Source organism: Bombina bombina, chromosome 1 (genome assembly GCF_027579735.1).
Source record: "Bombina bombina isolate aBomBom1 chromosome 1, aBomBom1.pri, whole genome shotgun sequence".
NCBI lineage: Eukaryota > Metazoa > Chordata > Amphibia > Anura > Bombinatoridae > Bombina > Bombina bombina.
Window position 1 is genome coordinate 529894835 of NC_069499.1, and position 22059 is coordinate 529916893.

A 22059-nucleotide genomic window follows, 5' to 3' on the forward strand; every position below is an offset into this window, starting at 1 on the left:
TGCCTTTTGGAGTCCAATCTAAGATTTCCTCCCAGGGGCAGATTTCTCTTTCTACAGTATCTGCAATCCAAGGTATGATGAGAGGCATTCCTTGAACGGAGTTCAGGATCTTCCTCTCTGGGAGTGATAGTTCCAGTCCCTGTTTGGGCACAGGATCCAGGTAATTACCTCAAGTAACTCAGATTCTGACCTTCAAAGTAGTATCCTTTCTCCTTTGTTTTAAGGGGCCTGTTCATATTGAACATAGACCTGAAGGTTTTATTATTCCCTTGATTTGGGATCTTCTCAAGTTTCTGAGTTTTTGTCATCCTTAACAGACTTTTAGGTCTAGGGGTATTGCAAGGGCATTTTTCTGAACATATAAGGTTCAGGTGTCATCTTTACTTTGAGCAAACTCTCTTTCAAGAGATCTTGTCCAATCTACTTGCCCATGGATGAGAAATTAATCTGGAGAAGTGTTTCCGTGTTCCATCTACAAGGGTGATTATTTGGGGACCATAATAGATTCTCTATCTAGAAGAAGATTTTTAACAGAGGTCAGAATCAAGGATTTATTCCTTTTCCTTTCTCTGCAGTCTTCTGTCCGGTCAACAGCAAGGCTCTTGTGGTCCGGTAATTAGCCATTTTGAAACCAGAAGGTTGGGAGTTTGGATCTAGCTGCAGTTGATTTTACCTGCACGTTTCAGTGACTCTATGTATTGAGGGAATTGGTCTGATGTTTATCTGTGGATATCCTTCCTTTTACTGTGTTTTATAAAATGTTTCAATAGTATCTGTCTCGGGGCGCATGCTTCTAGAGACATTCCTGGGTGATGTGACCACGGACGCCTACCTGCTGGGCTGGGAAGCAGTCTGGGTCTTGTTTAAGGTGCAGGGATTATGGACTCGGAAGGCTCTCCTCTTAAACATCTTAATGTTGAGAGCAATTTTCAATGCTCTGATGGCTTGGCCTCAGTCGTCTTTAACATGGGTCAATCAGACTATATCAACTCAATGGTTTACATCAGCCACTAGGGAGGAACTCGGAGTTCCTTAGCCATGTAGGAGGTGACTTGGATTGTTCAGTGGGCGGAAGCTCACAATTGTTGTCTATCTGCAAATTACATTCCAGGAAACAAGTGGGAAGTGGATTTCCTGAGCAGACAGATTTTTCATTCTGAGGAGTGGGAACTCCATCCAGAGGTGTTTTCCAACTTAACCCTCAAATATGGGGTGCCGGTGTTGGATCTGATGGTGTCTCGGCAAAAGGCCAAGCTGCCAAGGTTCGATTAGAAGAAAAGAGATCCTCAGGTCGCTTGGATAGATGCTCTGGCGATTACTTCGGATTTCAGGCTAATATACCTGTTCCTTCTGTTTTCTCTCCTTCCACGAGTCATTGCTCGTATCAAACAGGTGAAAGCGTTGGTAATTCTAATAGCCCCTGCATGGCCTTGCAGGATCTGGTATGCAGACCTAGTGGAGATGTAATCTCTTCTACCGTGGAGACTGCCTCTGAGGAAGGACCTTCTGATTCAGGGTCTCTTCTTTCATCCAAACTTCGTCTCCCTGAAGCTGACTACTTGGAGATTGAACGCTTAGTTCTGTCTAAGCGTGTTTTTTCTGAGTCGGTCATTGAGACCATGATTCAGGCTTGCAAGCCAGTTATGAGAAAGATTTACCATGAGACATGGCTTAAATATATTTATTGGTGTGAATCCAAGGGCTACTCTTGGAGTAGGATTAGGATTCTTAGAATTTTGTCCTTTCTACAGGAAGGTCTGGAGAAAGGTTTTGTCGGTCAGTTCTCTGAAGGGTCAGATTTCTGCATTACCTTTTTTGCTGCATAAGCATCTGGAGGACGTGCCAGATATGCAATCCTTTTGTCAGGCCTTGGTCAGTATCAGGCCTGTGTTTAAATCTGTTGCTCCTCCTATAAGCCTTAGCTTTGTTCTTAAAGTTTTGCAGCAAGCTCTGTTTGGGCCATTGCATTCCATAGATATTAAGTTGTTATCTTGGAAGGTTTTGTTTCTTATTGCTATCTCTTCTGCTCGGAGAGTGTCAGAACTCTCAGCTTTGCAGTGTGATTCGCCTTTTGAGGCGGTTCTTCGTACTAAGTTAGGTTTCTTCCTAAAGTGGTTTCGGATAGAATTTTTATCAGGAAATTGTTGTTCCTTCTCTTTGTCATAGTTCTTCTTTTCTGAAGAATGTTTGTTGCACAACTTAGAGGTTGTGCATGCTTTAAAATTTATTTACAGGCGACTAAGGATTTTTGCCAGTCTTCTGCCCTGTTTGTTTGTTTCTCTGGGAAACGTAAGGTCAGAAAGCTTCTGCTACTTCTCTTTCTCTCTGGTTGAGAAGTATTATTGGTTTTGCTTATGAGACTGCTGGGCAGCAGTCTCCTGAGAGAATTACAGCTCATTCCACTAGGATTGTCTCTTTTTTTTGGGTTTTCAAAAATGAAGCTTCTCTGGAACGGTTTTGCAAGGCTGCAACTTGGCCTTCTCTGCATACCCTGTCCAAATTTTACAAATTTGATACTTTTGCCTCGACTGAGGTTCTTTTGGGAGAAAGGTTCTTCAAGCGGTGGTGCCTTCTGTTAAGGTTACCTGTCTTGTCCCTAAGAAGCAAAAAAGCTGCACTCGAGGGGCACTATAGAAAACTTAAAAAGCAATGCTTTAATGAGATAAGTTAAAACATGGGCAATGAACACAAATACTTCTTACATGTTTTTTGCCGCAGACGGGCACTTAATCATAGGAATCATGATTCCTATGATTAAGTGCTGGCCAGGAGTGATATTCCTTAGTGATGAGGTAAGTATCCCACATCATCAGTTGGGCAAAGCGCCATCATTGCATGATTTCTGCCATCCACATTTTGGGTGTAAACAATTGGGAGAAATAATTTCTCAGTCACTAGTCCTTCTGAAGCAAAATGCAATATTTGTTTAGCTCAAGGGGTATAAACACACACACATGCACTATCTGCTTAGTTTCATATGGTGCTGTTGTAAAAGTTAATATTTAACCATTTTCTCTTGTTTTTCACTTGTTTTTTTATTATTCTTATATCTCTTGTTATGTGTAGCTGTTTGCAATTAAATTTATATATATATTTTTATTATTATTATTTTAATCTTTTAGATTTCAAGCACCTAACTAACTGCAGGCTATGTTGATTGTGTCCTAGGAGTGTTCTCTAAAGCCAGGAAGAGAAGAAGGAATGATGCAACCCACAAGAAAAACTTGTTTTAGAGTTAGACATGACTAGGGGCCTTAAAAACACTGTATTTAGGTTCAATGTACTATTAAATATCCTTGTTATGTAGTGTGCAACTAGTACTATCATTTTTATTTTAGCACTAGGATCAATCACTATTGGGGGTCTGATGATCTAAAGCTTCCCACTCAGGTGAGATGATCTAAAATGATCCTCCAGCACTGCAAGATTCCTAGTGCAATTCTTAAAAGGCATATTTTCTATACTTCTCCAAGGGCTTCCTTGCATTTCTGTATGTGAAGGAGAAGCCCAGTGCAATTAGCACTGCATGACTGCACAATTCTGCTGCATTTACACTTTGTGCTTTGTATTTTATATTACGTTACACTTCAGATTACGTTTTATTACATTTAAACTTTGCACTTTCTATTTTGTATTGTATTCTGTATATAGCAGTGTATTTAGAATTGTTATGATTTTACAACACTGACAGCTTCTGTTTCCCAGAGAGCTTCATTGCTCTCTATAGGACAGATAAGCAAAGTTTTTCTAGTTTGGAGAGAAATTATAGTGCAGGTTTCACAGGGGCTTAACTTGCTGAATTCTAGAAGTCCCAGAGAGATGAGAGATGCCTTCCAAAGAAAGTAATGAAACTCTCTGGGATATAGAATTTCACAGGGTAGTAGAAGGTAACTGGAAAACACAAGAGGCTTATATTAAGGCTCGGTTTGCATTGATTACAAATTAAGCTGAAATGTTTTCACTACAATTTACCTTGCTTTTGCTTATAGTTTGGTATATATTACTTTTCTGTAAATTAAATAAGTGTATTGTGAATTTTGAGCAAACCTCACCTGCATACATCTGGTGAGACCATCTTGTTTAAAATGCTCTCAGCATTTAACAAGACTTGTGAGAGAGCTCCAAACTTACCCTGGGAAATCCCCTGTTCAGCCCAGGGAACTGCCCTGTCCCTCTGACTTTCTAAAGCTCTGTTTTATTTTACAAAATAGAAAATACCAATGTAAGTTTTAAAAGATACACAGACAAGTACAAAGTATGATCCTAATGTGTTAAAGTAACACAGAAACTTTCAAAACACAATCAGAATTTGTAAAATCAATGCTGGATATAAATCTAAATGTATTAAAATATAAAATAGAAAGTGCAAATCTTGAATGTAATAATACTGAAAGTACTCAATCTAAAGTGTAAAGTAATATAAAATACAATGCACAAAGCGTAAGTGTAACAAAACGCTTTATTGCACTGAGCTTGTCTCTCCTTCAGATACAGAAATGAGAAGGATCTCGCTCTGCTGGAGAGTTCCACACTTTTTCTTTGATTATTCGGTGAGCTCAGCCCTTATGAAGCCTGCACTATAATTTCTCTCCAAGCAGCAGAAACTTTTATCATCAGACCCTGAGAAGGTTATTCAAGCATTGCTATATCTGTTTTTCTGTTTAGCTTTTATTTTATGGATTTTTTATTTTTATTGATTTTTCTTACAGGTTGCCAGAAGCCAATCGGCCTCTCCAATGGGAAAGCCAAAGTATGTAGCTACAGTGGATGGTATTATTGTAGCACATGTCATGTGGATGACACCTTTATCATACCTGCCCGTCTTGTCCACAACTGGGATACATCAAAACACAAGGTATGACATCTCTATAATTAATATGCACTAACATTTAGGACTACGCTAAGTGAAATTATAGCCTTAACAGATTGAAAAACAAGTAATTTGCTACAGATTTCATACTCATGTCATGGAATGTTGTGCAAACACTTTCAGATTGAGGCATGTGAGTTTTAGTCCCCATTATCTTGTGTTTATATTAATGCATATGAAATAGTCTCTCCTTTCCTTCTCCTGCATGTAAATTGTACTTAAATTATGATACATTAGCCAAAAGCAAGATAAATGGAAACCTCCCTCCCACAAACCTGTAGCTGCAGAGAGAAATGATTTATAAACTGAAATGTTTATATATATAAATAACTGAGAAATAAAAAGAATAAACTCATAATGCACATACACAGATTAATATTTAAACATTATTCTATAAAATAAAAAAGCATGATACACTTTTTAAGCATATTTTTTTTAGTTAAGTAAACACTAAACACCTAGCAAATACAATATATTTCTTATGTGCTGCTGTAATATCAGCCAAGTCTAAACATTTTTAAAACAAATTAACATCCTTTTTTACTACAGTTGTTCATCAATAGCAAAACTCTAACAACCATTTGCCTTATTTGGAGGAGCCAATAAGGGCTTGAGTCTGCAGACCACAAGGGTAGCCATGGTAAAAATGTTAGTATAAAGTACATTGTTTTGCAGTTGCTAATTCTGTTGTTTAAAATGATAAAGTTAAATGATTTTATAACATAAGCTATAAATATCTTGTTTTAGCATTATAAATCTAACACACAGTAAATGGAATATAAATATATATTTCTGTTATATTGCTATAGAATAACATATCAGACACATCTAAACATTTTTTTCAAACAAATTAGTATTTGTTTTTCAATAGCCAGACTCCATCCACCATTTTCCTCATTTGGAGGAGACAACATGGCTAGCCATGGTCATATTGTTAGTATAAAGTGCATTGTTTTGCAGTTGTTTTTCACTAAATCCAATTAGGGAAAGATATATATGTAGAAGGGTTAGCCCTGAGAAGCCAGCAATGAGCATTTTATGTTCTGAGAATTTGAAAATCCTTAATTTTGCATAAAAAGGGGGCAAAATAAGTAATAAACGTATATATTGCAAAGTTGTTCTATAAAGCATAAAAATGTCAACGTGCTTACTGTCGCTTTAAAGAAAATTAGACTTTCTCTCTCTCTCTTGAGATATATATATATATATATATATATATATATATATATATATATATATATATATGTATGTATATATATATATATATGTATATATATATATATATATATATATATATATATATATATATATGTATATATATATGTATATATATATAGTTATATATATATGTATATATATATATATATGTATATATATATATATGTATATATATATATATATGTATATATATATATGTATATATATATATATATATATATATATATATATATATATATATATATGTATATGTATATGTATATATATATATATATACAGGGAGTGCAGAATTATTAGGCAAGTTGTATTTTTGAGGATTAATTTTATTATTGAACAACAACCATGTTCTCAATGAACCCAAAAAACTCATTAATATCAAAGCTGAATATTTTTGGAAGTAGTTTTTAGTTTGTTTTTAGTTTTAGCTATTTTAGGGGGATATCTGTGTGTGCAGGTGACTATTACTGTGCATAATTATTAGGCAACTTAACAAAAAACAAATATATACCCATTTCAATTATTTATTTTTATCAGTGAAACCAATATAACATCTCAGCATTCACAAATATACATTTCTGACATTCAAAAACAAAACAAAAACAAATCAGTGACCAATATAGCCACCTTTCTTTGCAGGGACACTCAAAAGCCTGCCATTCATGGATTCTGTCAGTGTTTTGATCTGTTCACCATCAACATTGCGTGCAGCAGCAACCACAGCCTCCCAGACACTGTTCAGAGAGGTGTACTGTTTTCCCTCCTTGTAAATCTCACATTTGATGATGGACCACAGGTTCTCAATGGGGTTCAGATCAGGTGAACAAGGAGGCCATGTCATTAGATTTTCTTCTTTTATACCCTTTCTTGCCAGCCACGCTGTGGAGTACTTGGACACGTGTGATGTAGCATTGTCCTGCATGAAAATCATGTTTTTCTTGAAGGATGCAGACTTCTTCCTGTACCACTGCTTGAAGAAGGTGTCTTCCAGAAACTGGCAGTAGGACTGGGAGTTGAGCTTGACTCCATCCTCAACCCGAAAAGGCCCCACAAGCTCATCTTTGATGATACCAGCCCAAACCAGTACTCCACCTCCACCTTGCTGGCGTCTGAGACGGACGTGTATGTTCAAGTTCCTGAGTTTTTGCCATTCTGTCAAACTCTTTCAGTTTGTGGCTCTTCCCTTTGGCCTTGCTATAGCTCTGAGAGGGGGCTATATTGCCAGTGTTCAGGTTCCAGGACCTCATTCTTATCCCTTGAGGAACGTGTGTGCACATTTGGATGTTGTGCGTGCTTAATATTTTTTCTTCTCTTTTCTCTAGTTGAGAAGTTTAATTTGTTTGCTTTTCGGGGCTGCAGTCTCCTGAAAGAGTTATGGCTCATTACACGAGGGCTGTCTCTTCTTCTTGGGTCTTCACAGATGAAGCTTCTGTGGATCGGTTTGGCAAGGCTGCAACTTGGTCTTCTTTGCATATTTTTGCCAAATTTTATCTATTCAAGGTTTTTGCCTCGGACGAAGTTTCTTTTGGAGGAAAAGTTCTTCAAGCGGTGGTGCCATCTGTTAGGTCTGCCTGTCTTGCCCCTCCCTAGTCATCTGTGTCCTCTAGCTTGGGTATTGGTTCCCAACAGTAATTGATGATGTCGTGGACTCACCATATCTTAGGAAAGAAAACAAAATTTATGCTTACCTGATAATTGTATTTATTTCCGGATATGGTGAGTCCACGATCCCGCCCTTTTTTTTAAGACAGTCGTTTTTTACTTAACCTCAGGCACCTCTACACCTTTGTGTAACTCCTTTTTCTCGATTGCCTTTGGTCGAATGACTGGGGTTTGTGGGAACAGCTTGGCTGGGGTGCTCTTTGCCTCCTCCTGCTGGCCAGGAGTGATATTCCCAATAGTAAGTGATGATGTTGTGGACTCATCATATCCAGAAAGAAAGAAATGTATCAGGTAAGCATAAATTTAGTTCTTTTAGTTGAATGTTTATGCTACTAGAACTATATCTTCATTATGAAGCTCACATTAAGCAGTTGTGTAAGGCTGTCACCTGGCAACTTTCTGAGTGGTTTTATTTTACTTTAATTTTTAAAGGCGGCCTTGCAGTTAGTGTTTGTTCAGTGGTAAGCAATGCCATCATATGCATTCCCCACATTCATCTTATAATTTGCTAGATGATCCCAAACTGGGAGGTCCCTGTCCTCGTTCCTGTATTTATTTTTGGTATCTATATGGATAATTTGTGATTGTCCAGACAATCCCTCAAAATGCTAAAACTGCACCTGGATGTTCAAAACTAATACCAGGTTAATTTTAGGAAATATTTGGAGGTATGTGGCTTAATTTATAAAGCCAGATTATACTTTATAATAAATCAGTGGGTAGGTGAGAGGATGAATCCCAAAGCCTTCTGGGGAGTTTTTACCTACTCCCAAGTGACGCAAGGATACACCAGTACCAATTCCACTGTGATTATGAAATCTTTCTTCGTGTTTTATACACTTTTGTTAATCTATTATACTATTTTTGGTTCACCATAGTTCATATAGGTTCTCTTTTCTGAAATAATTAGCACCCAAGCACAAATTATTTCTTCTCTTCTGTTTAAAAAAATATCTGTATAAGCAGTTCACATGAAAATTAAAGACAGCAGATGGGATTTAATAGAAATATTTTTTTTTTGTTTCATTTAACAATAAGGCTGCTCTAATTTAGCTTTCTGTAAAATATTTTATTGATTTTTTTTTCTTTCTCCAACTCTGAAGTTTTTAATGCACTTTCTAGACCTAATTAGGGGATATTTGTGATTAAGCCTATCTTGTTTGGAACAATATGTCTAGTAGAAAATGGCATTTTAAATCTAAAAAAAAGCTTTTCTGCCACGATTGGCCTTCCTGAAATAGCACAGTTTAGCTCTGTCTCAGTGTAAACATGGACTTAAGGGTCTGGAAGCTTAATGGCATTGTTCAATATATCATTTTCCATCATTCTTGTCTCAAGTATCATAGACAAAATTTTCCTCCTTGCTTAAGAATGGAATACATTAGCAGGAGCTATTTCATCTTACCCCAATTCCACGTGAATGAATATATAATAAAAGCAAAGCTCGTTTAATGGTCTCTTATAATTAATCTTTTCTAAATATATTCAGACTTCATACAACATTTTGTATTTATGGCTTAATATTCACTTTGCTTTAATTTGCAGAATACAAATATTGATAAGTATATTAAATAGGTAATTCTGTGGCATTGATTGGGGCTTAGGTAATAGGTTAAACGTCATTTAAGACTCAGTGTTGCTTTTTTATTTGGCAAACTGCTTAATCATAAAAAGTATGGCTACACAAGCTTTCCTGACTCTGTTGTCTAGATATAGATTGAGAATTTTTGTCTTGAAGGATTGTAATATGAAATTTTAATTATCTTTAGTGTAAACAAAAAAAAACAACTTTGTAGTATACTTCCATTATTTATTTTGGGCCTTTTCATGTAATTTAATGTTGGGCTGTCCATTTCCTCCACCTTTCTATAAAGTACTGGGTACCGGCATGTGGAGGTTTCCTTTATGTAATGTTTTCTGCTGAGGATGATTAGAGGCATGGAGGCCCATTTATCAAGCTCCGTACGGAGCTTGTGGGGCCGTGTTTCTGGCGAGTCTTCAGACTCACCAGAAATAGCAGTTATGAAGCAGCGGTCTAAAGACCGCTGCTCCATAACCTTGTCCGCCTGCTCTGAGCAGGCAGACAGGAATCGCCACAATTCAACCCGATCGAGTACGATCGGGTTGATTGACACCTCCCTGCTGGTGGCCCATTGTCCACTCGTCTGCAGGGGGTGGCGTTGCACCAGCAGCTCTTGTGAGCTGCTGGTGCAATGCTGTATACGGAGAGCGTACTGCTCTCCGCATTCAGCGAGGTCCTGCGGACCTGATCCACACTGTCGGATCAGGTCTGCAAGACCTTTGATACATAGGCCTCATAGTGTCTGATGATTAGAAACTCACCGGCATGGAGAAAAATCACACAATATCTTTGGGGGAATTATATTGCAGTCTATGTGTCTCTCCTTCACATCCAGAACCTGCATCAACAGATAAACAGTTTTCGGGCTAAAATTTGCCTTTAAAACATTATTTTAGGGATTTCACTGTACATTTTAGATCATCTCACCAGGGCAGAGAGCTTTAGATCATCAAGCTCATGCTGTGTAGATTATATCAATGTTTAAAACCCTGATAAATGCATCTAAGTATTGCCTTCGGGTTAATCTGTGCTACATCATTATTTTCACCATTATCATTTACTTACTGTTCAGTGGAAAGTCAAAATTAAAATTCAATGATTCACAGAGAGGGTCCAGTTTTAAAAATTCACAATTTAATTTTATTATCTACCCTATGCGTTTGCTATACTTTGTTGAAACGTATCACCTTTCCATGAGAGCATACTGAAGTAGGCTCAAGGAGTTTGCATGTGCCTTGAGCACCATATGGTAGAAATATCTGCAAAAATGTTTGTAACAATGTTATACATACAGTGCTCAACATGTTCATGTTCCTGAGCCTAACCTGGTATGCTCTCATTATAAGGCATTTAAAAAAAATATACCAGGAGAAAGGACAAAATGTCACATTTGAAGTAAACTGGATTTTATTATAATTGTATTCTTTATCAATTTCATGAAAGGGGCGTGCACATTTATAGTGATAACTTGCAAGTAATTGTGAATGGATTATGATACTCTGTGAGTACCATACATTGGACTCCATTTAAGAAGCTGAGATTGCTTCTTTACCCACTTCACCAACTGAATAGGAGCGGAACTCAATCTCCCATGACTTTTTTGTCCGTGGTGATTGACAGCTCCTGCTTGCATGCAATTAGCCATGTGCGAGCAGGCGACACCGTTGCACACTTTCTCTCGTGTGCAGTAATATATGTGGGCAGTGTATTGCTGCCAGCTAGCCATGATGCTAGGCGGGATATATAAAATACTTCATTCTGAAAGTTCCTTTATTTGTTTCAAGCGTTCGCTGCACTGAGCTGCTCAAGCAGCCCACGGCAGAACGCTGTTTTGCTAAGAGGGGACATTTCCACCTCTTCACAAATAGCCGTGCGTTCCAGCAGGCGCCAAGACGGATTTACCGCACGGCTATTGGCTAAGAGGTGAAAACGTCACCTCTCAGCAAATCAGTTCTGCGGTGGGCTGCCTGAGCAGCTCAGTGTGGCGAATGTTTGAAACAAATAAAGGAGCTTTCAGCATGAAGTACTTTATACTTGATGACTGAAAGTCCCCTTTATTTGTTCCAATGGTAAATCCTAACGTTTCACAACCGCTAGAATTGACAATCACTTTAACCTGGATTTGATTGCTTATGAGACTGTTTGCAGCAAGTGTATCAGTGTTTACCACTTCTGTTGCAGATAACTGCAACTGCTTTATGATCTACAACTTTTGGTTATTATTATTGCTTTTTACTTTTTTATTTGAAAATGATTACATTAAAACTCAAGAGTTAAAAAAACACATTTGCTACTACTAAGCCCTTGTAATATAACACTGATTTATTGCAGGCGAAGATAAATCTATTGCACAGGCTGATTGCATTTCACTTACCTTCTGGTAATACAGTATGTGAGCATAATCATTTGTATGTATTTAGTAAAAACACAGAAAGAGAAACCGCTGAATGTACAAGAGTCTGTCCAAGGAAACAGGTACACTTGTAGACAATACAATTCTAGGCTGACGTTACGTAAGGCCTTTAATCTATACAATATGTGCAAAGATAGACTCCAGGTGAAATAATATGATTCTTTTTTCAGGTATCCAAGCAAGCAAAAGAATTCCTGGAGTATGTGTACGAAGAGCCGTTGATTGACCTACAGCGGGAGAATCTACTACTTTACAGACACGTGGATGCCCTGGCACAAGTTGTGCGCCTGAGACAGCAGCTAAAGTCGCTTCGGGCCTATTTGTTCAGCTGCCGTGCAGTGGTAGCTGAAGACTTACGTAGAAGGTGGGTGCATTTTATGAAGCTGAAGCAGTGGCGATAAGAAATTAAAGTGTCTAAAATATCATATTTTAGTTCAGAAACTAATAAGCCCTTCTCTCAAAGGGAACAAACTATAGCTTTTTTAGTACCCCTTAACCAAGGTATAGAAAATACAGTGCGTACAAATGAATAAATGAATTGTTACATCAACATTTGAATGGTGTAATAAATACCAATGGGAACATTTGAAAATGTCCAAATGTATTAGGTATTTGGCCTTCTTTCTACAAGATATAGTATTTACCTGATTCTTTAAAACAGTAGTTTCGCTCATTATTTACACAAATTCTTTCTATTGAGATGTTTTTTTCTTGCTCTTTTTGGCACTGCAATTCTTACCTCACTGGCGTCAAATGGGTTAAGTGAAACAAGTTAAAGTTAGTACAAATATGTTGCATTTTTTTCCCCTGTACCTTAGTCACTGCACCACCCATCTATCCTGTTATACGCCATCTGCAGAACCTCAATATATCAAACAGTGACAAACCACACAACTAGCTATTTACATGCTCCACTACATACAAATAGCTCCTGCTGTGTGGTCTCTGCTTCCAGGCAGCAGCAAAGCTTCCATATGATAGCAAGGAGTACCTCCCCACTGTCAGTAAAGGCTGGGAGGCTACAGGGAAGGTCGTTAACATGTTCACTGCTGCAAAGTTGTACTGTGTTTCTAGCTGCAGGATATGTAACTGGACTTACATGAAGTTGTAATTGTTTTGTATTTAAGAAATAGGAGATTGTGGAAATCACATTGCATAATACATTGTAGTTACAATCATGACTCATTAGAAAGAAAACAAATCTCACTATACATTAAAGATAGGAAGTGTATTTTTGTTCTAACTGGGATAGACATTATTTTAGTTCAGAAGAAGAATAGTTTTAAGATGCTGTGGAAAATGACTTGGAAAGTGTTACTTGTTACATGTGTTTTTGAATGTTAGTACATCACTGTCATTGGCAAGGCAGTACATTACTATGTCACATCCTGCTTCAGGGTACATTAAATTAAGCCCTATTATAAATTATGGAAATATAAGCAACACATTTATGATATCACTGTTAATACTTGCATACAACATAAAGGTACCCTGGAAAAAAATAGTATCATTTGAGAAAGTCACTTGAAAAATCTGCATACGGTCACTTCCCTGCTTTTAAATTTAGTGTCATTGACTTAGAATGCTAAAGTGTCACTGAATGGTCCAATACTCACTTGGTTTGGACCTGCGTGTTCTGGAGTAAGGTTGTGTGATGTGCGAGCTGCTCATATCACCACAGTATGTTAAATATTGCAGAACAGTGGTACAGTTCAGTAACTCATGGGACTGCACTTTAAAAGGAAATATGATTTTGCTGACATGGTTTGAGGGCCAACTGAGTTTGTCTTTACTAAAGAGACATGAAACCCAACATGATCCATATAGAGCTGAACACATCTAATAAGACAAATGTGTAGCTACCATTTATCAATTAGGTTCCAGTAGTGTATTGCTGCTCATGAGTGTACATAGGTATGCTTTTCAGCAAAGGTTACTGAGAGAATGAAATAAATTAGATAACAGAAGTGAATTGTAAAGTTGTTTAAAATGTAATATTCAGTCTGAACCATGGTAGCTTTCTTGTTCCTTTAAGTGACTTGATAACATGAAATTATTATTATTAATTATATTTTTTTTAAATAATTTAGGGATATGAAACATTTTTTTTTTTCCAATTTACTTCTCTTATCAAATTTGCTTTTGTTCCCATGTTATTCTTTGTTGAAGAGATACCAATGTAGGTGTCTGAAGCACATCATGGCCAGAAATAGTTCTGCCACATAGTGCTCTTGCAAATCGATAACATTATTGCAAAATGACTGCCATATAGTGCTTCAGACACGTGCACATTCCTGTGCTTACTTACGTTCCTGCTTTTCAACAAAGGATACCAAGAGAACTGAAAAAATGATAATAGAAGTACATTTAAAAGTTGTTTAAAATTGTATGCGCTGTCAGAATCATGAAAGAAAGTTGGAGGTCCATGCCCCTTTGATATGATTAGTATTATTATTAGCACAATTTGTTTGCAGAGTGCGGCAACAGATGACGCAGTGCTGGGAAGATACAAATTATGGACCAGATGATCGGTATAAAGAGTCACAGTCCCTTAGTTATGCAGCCAAATGAAGAAAGTTGAAACTGAACTTTAAAGCTAAATTTAGTGCTGTTTCTCCTAAGGTGGATGTAAAAAAGCAGAGCTGTCTTTCCTTCCAGCTTGTAGCTCTTGTCAGTTGCTTTTAATACAGAGTCTGTGAGCCTCTGACAGTCTTATAAACAAGCTTTGAGCAACTGTTAATTCAGCTGTCAGGAACTAAAAGGCAAACTGATTAATGATATTGGGACACTGCTTATTGTTAGTTCCCTGCTTCTCCTCCCTTATTAGGAAACTTTTTTATTTAATACTCATAAGTATAATCTAAAAGGGTCATTCGCAAATAAAAACGTTACCTTAATGTCCTTTTGTTAAAGTCACAGGCACCATTTTTAGCGTTATAATTTAAAAGCGAGATTGTAAGCATTTAAGTGTTGTTTTTTTGTAAGGTTTGTAAATGTAAGTTCTGTTCTGCAGCAAAATGTACAGAAGGTCTACAGTTCTATCCTGTATATTACTTGCAATAGTGCACGTACAGTAGGATAACATATATGTTTAATACACAGACTTATCTCTTCCCAAGGCACACTAAAGGGACACAAAAACCCTTTTTTATCATTCAGATAGAACAAATAATTTTAAGCTACTTTCCAGTTTACTTCTATTATCAAATTTGCTTAATTCCCTTGATATCCTTTGTTGAAGGAGCAGAAATGCACTACAGGGAGCTAACTGGACACATCGGGTGAGCCAATGATAAGAAGCATATATGTGTAGCCACCAATCAGCAGCTAGTTCCCTGTAGTGCATTGCTGCTCCTGAGCCTACCTAGATATTTATTTTAATGAAGGATACCGAGTGAGAAGTTGAGTTCGTCTTTTCCTATTGTGGAAAATTTTGAATTTATTGATTTTATTTTTTCTGTCATTGGAATCGCTTTGTAGCATGCCTTTAAAGACATTGTTATTAAAGCATGTAATTTTAGCACTACAGACCCTGGAGGCCTGTGCTTTTAACCCCCACAAAGTTAAAGTACTGCTCAGGAGATGCAGAGAACTGCTGGTCCTGAGCGGACATGGCTGGTAAGCCAAACGGCAATGGCAGTCACACAGTAACATGATTACTTTTAAATGACAGAACAGATCAAATATTTTAATCACAATATCCCTTTAATGAACTGATATTTAAGCATCTGGAATTTTAAGAAACTGTTTATATGTACACTATTTTGATTAAACATTTTCAGCAATAGCAGTCATTTTGACATTTGATACCATTAATGTGTGATGAAGTAATTATATTAGTCTTGTAAACATTTATTATGTTCAATGATTATAATACTTACTACAATATGACAATAGAGGAGATATTTTATGATATAAATAATGCCATTTTAACTTTAAATATAATTATCTAAATTATTTAATATTATTTTATATTTTATTTACATATCTACAACTGGTCTTGTAGAGTCACACTTTAAATACTACTATAGTATCCAATATGTGTATATGTATGTGTGTGTATGTATGTATTTTTATATATATATATATATATATATATATATATATATATATATATATATATATATATATATATATATATAGTCCAGAAGAGAGCAATCTCGTCTTACATTCAGCTGCCAGGGTGCCAACGGTTAAATACATAGGGTGAAGAGAGGCACTCTCTGGTCTTCTTAACAAATTAAATTTAATAGAACAAGTGTGACAAATTTCATTTGTTAAAAAGACCAGAGAGTGCCTCCCTTCATCATATATATATATCCAGCAGCAAATAGCACTCAGTGGACTTATGCTTAAAACTTAGCGTTTATTAAGTTTTAAGCATAAGTCCACTGAGTGCTCATCTTTGCTGCTGGATATTGACTGGTTAAATAGCACTGTGGAGGATGTTGATTTGTGATATGGAGTGCATCCTTTTTGACTAACATATATATCCTGTAAAGTAAGAAATTAGGTAATCTTAGCATTACCCGGGTAACCTGACAATTACTTAAGTGGCTGTGGGTAAAGCCCGATGTACATGATAAATCTTCTGAGTGCATCGAGTCACCACATCAAATATATATATAATGCACTGTAATTCACACATCTTCACTATCTTTTTTTGGCTTCGCCCCTCTTGTAATCCTCATTCCCCAAGGTTCACGTGGGTTGGATACCAGAGAATCGTTGGGGCACCTTCCTTGAACCTCCCTGGCAGAGGCAAAAAAAATAGTGTAGATGGGGGAATTACATTACATCTGGCTTTACACACAGCCAACTGGGTAATGTCAGGTTTAACCGGGTAATCCTAGTATTACCCGGATTTCTGACTTTACCAGTAACAAATATATATATATTACAAAAATAAAACCAGTTTTGGAACTAAATTCCTTACTGGCAATAGCTGTGCACACACAAAATAATAAAAATATAACAATAAAATAAATATAGATAGTTTAAAAGTCAATCTATTGAAATAATTGGCTTATCTGTAATACTCATAAAATATCAAAGAGTCTTTTCCTCTTGTTACAATAGATGATCCACGAGAAGTACTGGCTGCTTGACAAAGAACCTCTCAGGTTCTTAGTGTATATGTGCTGACTCCAATTAGCCTAGGTATTCAACCATTTATTCGCACAGCCATTCAAGTGGATTCAACTATATTAACCACTACTACTGAGCAGTGACACTGATATACTTTACAAACCGGAGGGAGAGGAACTTTGGACTACATTTAACCCACAGGAGTTGCATCTTTAACTTGTACAGTTGTGCCTGCATCTTACCTCATTTGATTGAGAGCTCTTTTGTTAGTACCCATTTGTCGGGGAATTTACTTTCTGTAAAAATTGTTTTAATTGTATTCAAATTAATTGCACTATGAGAAGTACTTTTGTGCGCTTGATTCTTTAGATAACACTATATATATATATATATATATATATATATATATATATATATATATATATATATATATATATATATATATATATATATATATAATGGTTATGGCAGACTTTTGGAAATTAGACATTTAAAGAGTTATTCTTCATAAAAAATAGCATATATTTTACTTCACCAAATAATATTCAGACTTCAAAAGATTGACATGGGAGAAAAACAAGTTGGGAGGAAAAAAACACTGGTAATAAAAGATTAAAATAGTAAATGTTTGATTTATATTTTCAATTGTAACATAATTCAAGAAGCCTACAGATTTAATTGCAGCAATTCTAGGCATGCAATTCATTTTGGTATGATTGTATTCTCAATAGGACTAAAAGCTTCACTTACTTCAATAGTCCCATTTGTGAAAGTTCCCAGATGGCCCGGAATCTACTGGTTAAACACCCAGGAATCTATATAATGGAACATGTATTTACAATATCCACTTAGATAGGTATATTGGGAAAATTTACTGTAAACATTTTAAACCAATAGTATTTCAAGCAGTAAACTGTAAATGATACATTTTATTAGACTGGCTGCCAGTTGTTTAACACACAGACTCCTCTGGGATAAGAGGATTCGGTTTGTGTTTAACAAAATGTGTTGTGTCTGAAGACACTAAAATCCAGTTAGTTTAACTTAGATGATTGATGCCCTTTCCTTAAAAATAAACACACGTTAGTCAATTTTACAATTATTCTTGTTTTCACATTAGCTTGATTTTATGAATGTTTTCCAAAGTATAAATATAATAAAACAACTGCTTTTCAGCTAACTTATGAGATTAGTTTTAAATGTATAGATTAACAGAAATTTGTTTTCTCCAGTATACATTATGGGCCAGATTACAAGGGGAGCTCTAATTAAGGCTCCCGCTCAATCGTTAATTGCGCTAGAAGTTAGCTTTTTGTGCACGTCGGGTTGGGCTCGTATTATGAGTTTAAAGTAAACTGTTTTCGCTCGCACTTACCCAACAAGCGCCAAAAGACGAAGTTAGAATATCGCTTGTGTGTTCACGTATTCCCCCATAGAAGTCAATAGAGAAAAAAAGTAGGGAAAAAACACCCCACTCTTGCTCAAACCCGATCTCATATTCTCATATGTGCTAACCCAACCTAAAAAATATGAATATTTTACATTTCAGTGTTCTTCACATAGAAGAATATATCTGGTATTTTGGTACAATATACTGTATATCTATACAGATATAAATATATATATATATATATATATATATATACACACAATAATATATAGGTATAGATAGATGCAGATATATATATAGGAATATCTATGTATAAATACTTAGAACATATTCCCCATGTGCAGAACAATGGAATGGGAAATATTTACAGTCATTACATAGTTAAAACCTTTATTAAATATGAATATTACATAAATATGATTTTACTTGTTTTCCTCTACTTAACTGCAAAGGGCAACAATGCACTTATATATATTTCTATGTACTTATGTATTTGTGTTTTTATGTGTATGTATATATGTCTGTAAATACATATATACACATATAAATACATATATACACATGTATCAATATATATATTTTTATATATATATATATATATATATATATATATATATATATATATATATACATACATACATATACATCTCTAGACATGCCCTTTGTCTGAGATCTCATATCTTTGAGCCCTTAAAACTTTTGTGCACAATATATTTTTATTAAAGTGAGACCACAGCTTCCAATATGGTGCTGCTTTTCATAGATTTGTGAACTGGGTAAGTTGCAGTGGTGATTGTGCATTTAAGTAAAACAGTTTTCTTATTAGAGGTTGTTGTCTACCTAACCCCCTGTTGTTTCCTATGGTGTTCACTAACCAAATACTGTTGGATGAACAGTACCAATCGGGGTAACGGTTCTAAACGTAATTACAATTGTGGATGATAACATTGAAATAATTAGAGATGACTGTTGTATAACCTCAAGTCCAATAGAAAACACCCTTTGTATGACTGAGAATGAATGTTGATCACAATGTAGAACGGACTATAAATTTTACCTTTGTTTCAAATAGGGTTGAATTTTTGAAGAATTATATTTGGGTGTATGTTGACACAAAGTAAAACTCAAAATGAATATTGAAACTTTCATAAATTATATTTTAGGCTTTTTCTTTTCTTCTTGTAACTGATTTGTAATGTCTGGGTTTGTAGGTAGGTTTGGCTTAATGGGAAAAGAAAAACATTCTTACCACCAGATCTATGAAAAATCAAAGATGTAAAACTAGCTTTCCCTCAAAAGAAGGGAGCATATATAAAAGATAGATCCAATATCTGCTACTCTTAGCTCTATTGAATTAAAACTATCTATTACATTTTCTAAACATTCTAAAAAGTAAATTATCACATGGCCAACTATGGTCCAATGGGCACATTTGACACTCCAAGGGTTTTTGTGTGGCCCCCAGCAGCATTGAGTAGAAAATAGACACTGGTAATTTATTCTTAAAGTTGCAGTTTCACCTTTCTGATTAAGTATGTGTATTTGTACCAACATTTGTAAATCTGATTATTATGTACAATCAACTGGACACCAAACCCATATTTCTCCTTTCATTATTTAGATAGAGTAAACAATATTAAACAACTTTCCTATTTACTTACATTATCAGATTTGTTTCATTTTCTTGGTATCCTTTGTTGAAGGAGCAATAATGCACTGAGAGCTAGCTGGACACATCAGGTGAGCCAATGAAAAAATATATATATATATATATATATATTAGCGCTGCGGAATCTGTTGGCGCTCTACAAATAACCGATAATAATAATAATAATAATATATATGCAGCCACCAATCAGCAGCTAGCAACCAGTAGAACATTGCTGCACCGAAGCCCACTAAGTATTATTTTCAACAAAGGATATCAAGTGAATGATGCAAATTAGATAATACTTGTAAATTAGACAGTTTAAAATTGCATGCTTTGTCTGAATCATGCAAGTTTAATTTAAATAAATTTATATTAACTAATTTCCTATATAAATTTAACCTAATGTTTATTTTGAGGTGCTTAACATAAGCGTGAGTATAGTGTAATGTGGTTCCCAGCCAGTTCCACCATTTGAGCTGGACCCATCATACAAAAGAATTTTGACACCACTGATCTTAAGGAAAATCATCCCCTTATGAAAAGTGCAACCTGAATTTGAAGTATAATGAATAGACTCCACTACCTCTAATGTTCTGCGTAAAATGAATAACTTTTATATTATGAATAAGATGCTTTCTGAACCTCAAGATATAATAAGTTTAAAACATTAACACCTATATAAAACACATATGTACGTAGGCCCATACATGTAATTGTATACATCCAATTATAACAACAAGCTTATTTCAACCGCAATCCTACAATCGGCCACTCCATCATCACTGTGTGACACCTGCTTTTTTACATGGCATGGTGTTTGTGCAAAACAGATAAAACCTAAGCAACTCCCAAAAGAACCTTCATCTTGTGTGCTCCAGTTAGGTTAAAGGGACAGTATACTCCAAGTTTCATATAACTGCATGTAATAGACACTTCCAGATGGGCTATATAAATGGATCATCTACAAAACATTGATGCAAAGAAAACTCTAGTGTACAATGTCCCTTTAAGCTACAAATCTTCCCCAAAATTGTGTTTTTACTACAATGATGCATTCATATCTGCTTTATATCATTTAGCCGTATCTACTCATACCATTATAGTGAGAAAAGGTTGTGCTTTTCTCATGACAAATAAGGAAAAAGGTTTACCAAGAAATAACACCAAATAATGTATCCCTCAGAAAGTGGAAAGATTTTTCCCCAGAATAATAAATATGGGGTTGGACAAAAAGCATTATCCAGCAAACCAGAAAATGCACCTTTCAATTAACAAGCAGGAAAGCCATAATATTTTAAAGTGTATAGGTATAGCAGAAATTGTGTAAAGTAAAAAAAAATCTAAAATTAAAAAATAAAACTAAATTATTGTATTCATGGTTATCTGTATATCACTTTCTTCCTTTATTTCTCACAAGGCATGATCATATCTGGCATTTTGAAAAAATATATAAGCCATTGAACACAATACAAAATAAAGAGCTGTGGGTGACTTTTTTGTTTTAATGTTATTTTAAATGTGCATTTAAATTTAAAATGTATCTATTTTTACATTATCTCTGGTTTAGCTGAAAGTAGGTCACTTCTGTGTCCCTTTAAATATCAATCATTCTTAAAACTTATTCTCTCCACATGGTAGTAGAATCAAAGATTTACTGTCCAAATAATTATATTACTAATTATCCCCTCGTTTATCTCAGGCTTCTGACAGAAAACTGCAAATCTGAATAAAATGGCAGTAGTTTGAAGCTCAGCTAAAGAGCAAATAATTGGTTCATGAAATGAAATTAAACAGGGAAAAGTGGAGGTAAATTGAATCACTGTGGCACAGATGCAGAGCGGTCTGAGCAGGGCAGATACTCACCATTCAAACAGTGACTCCCTCTTAGCGTCTGGCAGGCCTGCACCAATTTTTTTTTTCTTTCATGCTGAGATATTGATCTTATAAAAGTCATTGATAAATGCTTACAACATGCTCAAACCAAGCACTTATATTTGTCAAAATCAAATAGAGCAATCATGTAGATGGTAAAAACAGATGTGGGTCTGTGTTCTACCAGCTTTCTGCCAATACAAAAAAAGATGGCAGACTCCACAGACCAAGATCAATGAGATGATGCAATAACCTACAAATCTGACTTTCATTATGACAGTAGATTTTTATTTCAAACTGTCAAGATTGTCATTAG

The 22059-nt window shown here is 35.5% G+C and overlaps 1 protein-coding gene across 1 annotated transcript in view; it reads left to right on the forward strand.

The window, feature by feature from the left end:
- Positions 1 to 22059, forward strand: part of PLEKHM3 (pleckstrin homology domain containing M3) — a 643564-nt gene that overhangs the window by 390920 nt on the left and 230585 nt on the right. Inside the window, exons 4-5 of the mRNA XM_053698629.1 lie at positions 4710 to 4855; positions 11913 to 12106. Of these exons, the coding sequence (XP_053554604.1) occupies positions 4710 to 4855; positions 11913 to 12106 (340 nt within the window). The remainder of the gene's footprint in view (positions 1 to 4709; positions 4856 to 11912; positions 12107 to 22059) is intronic.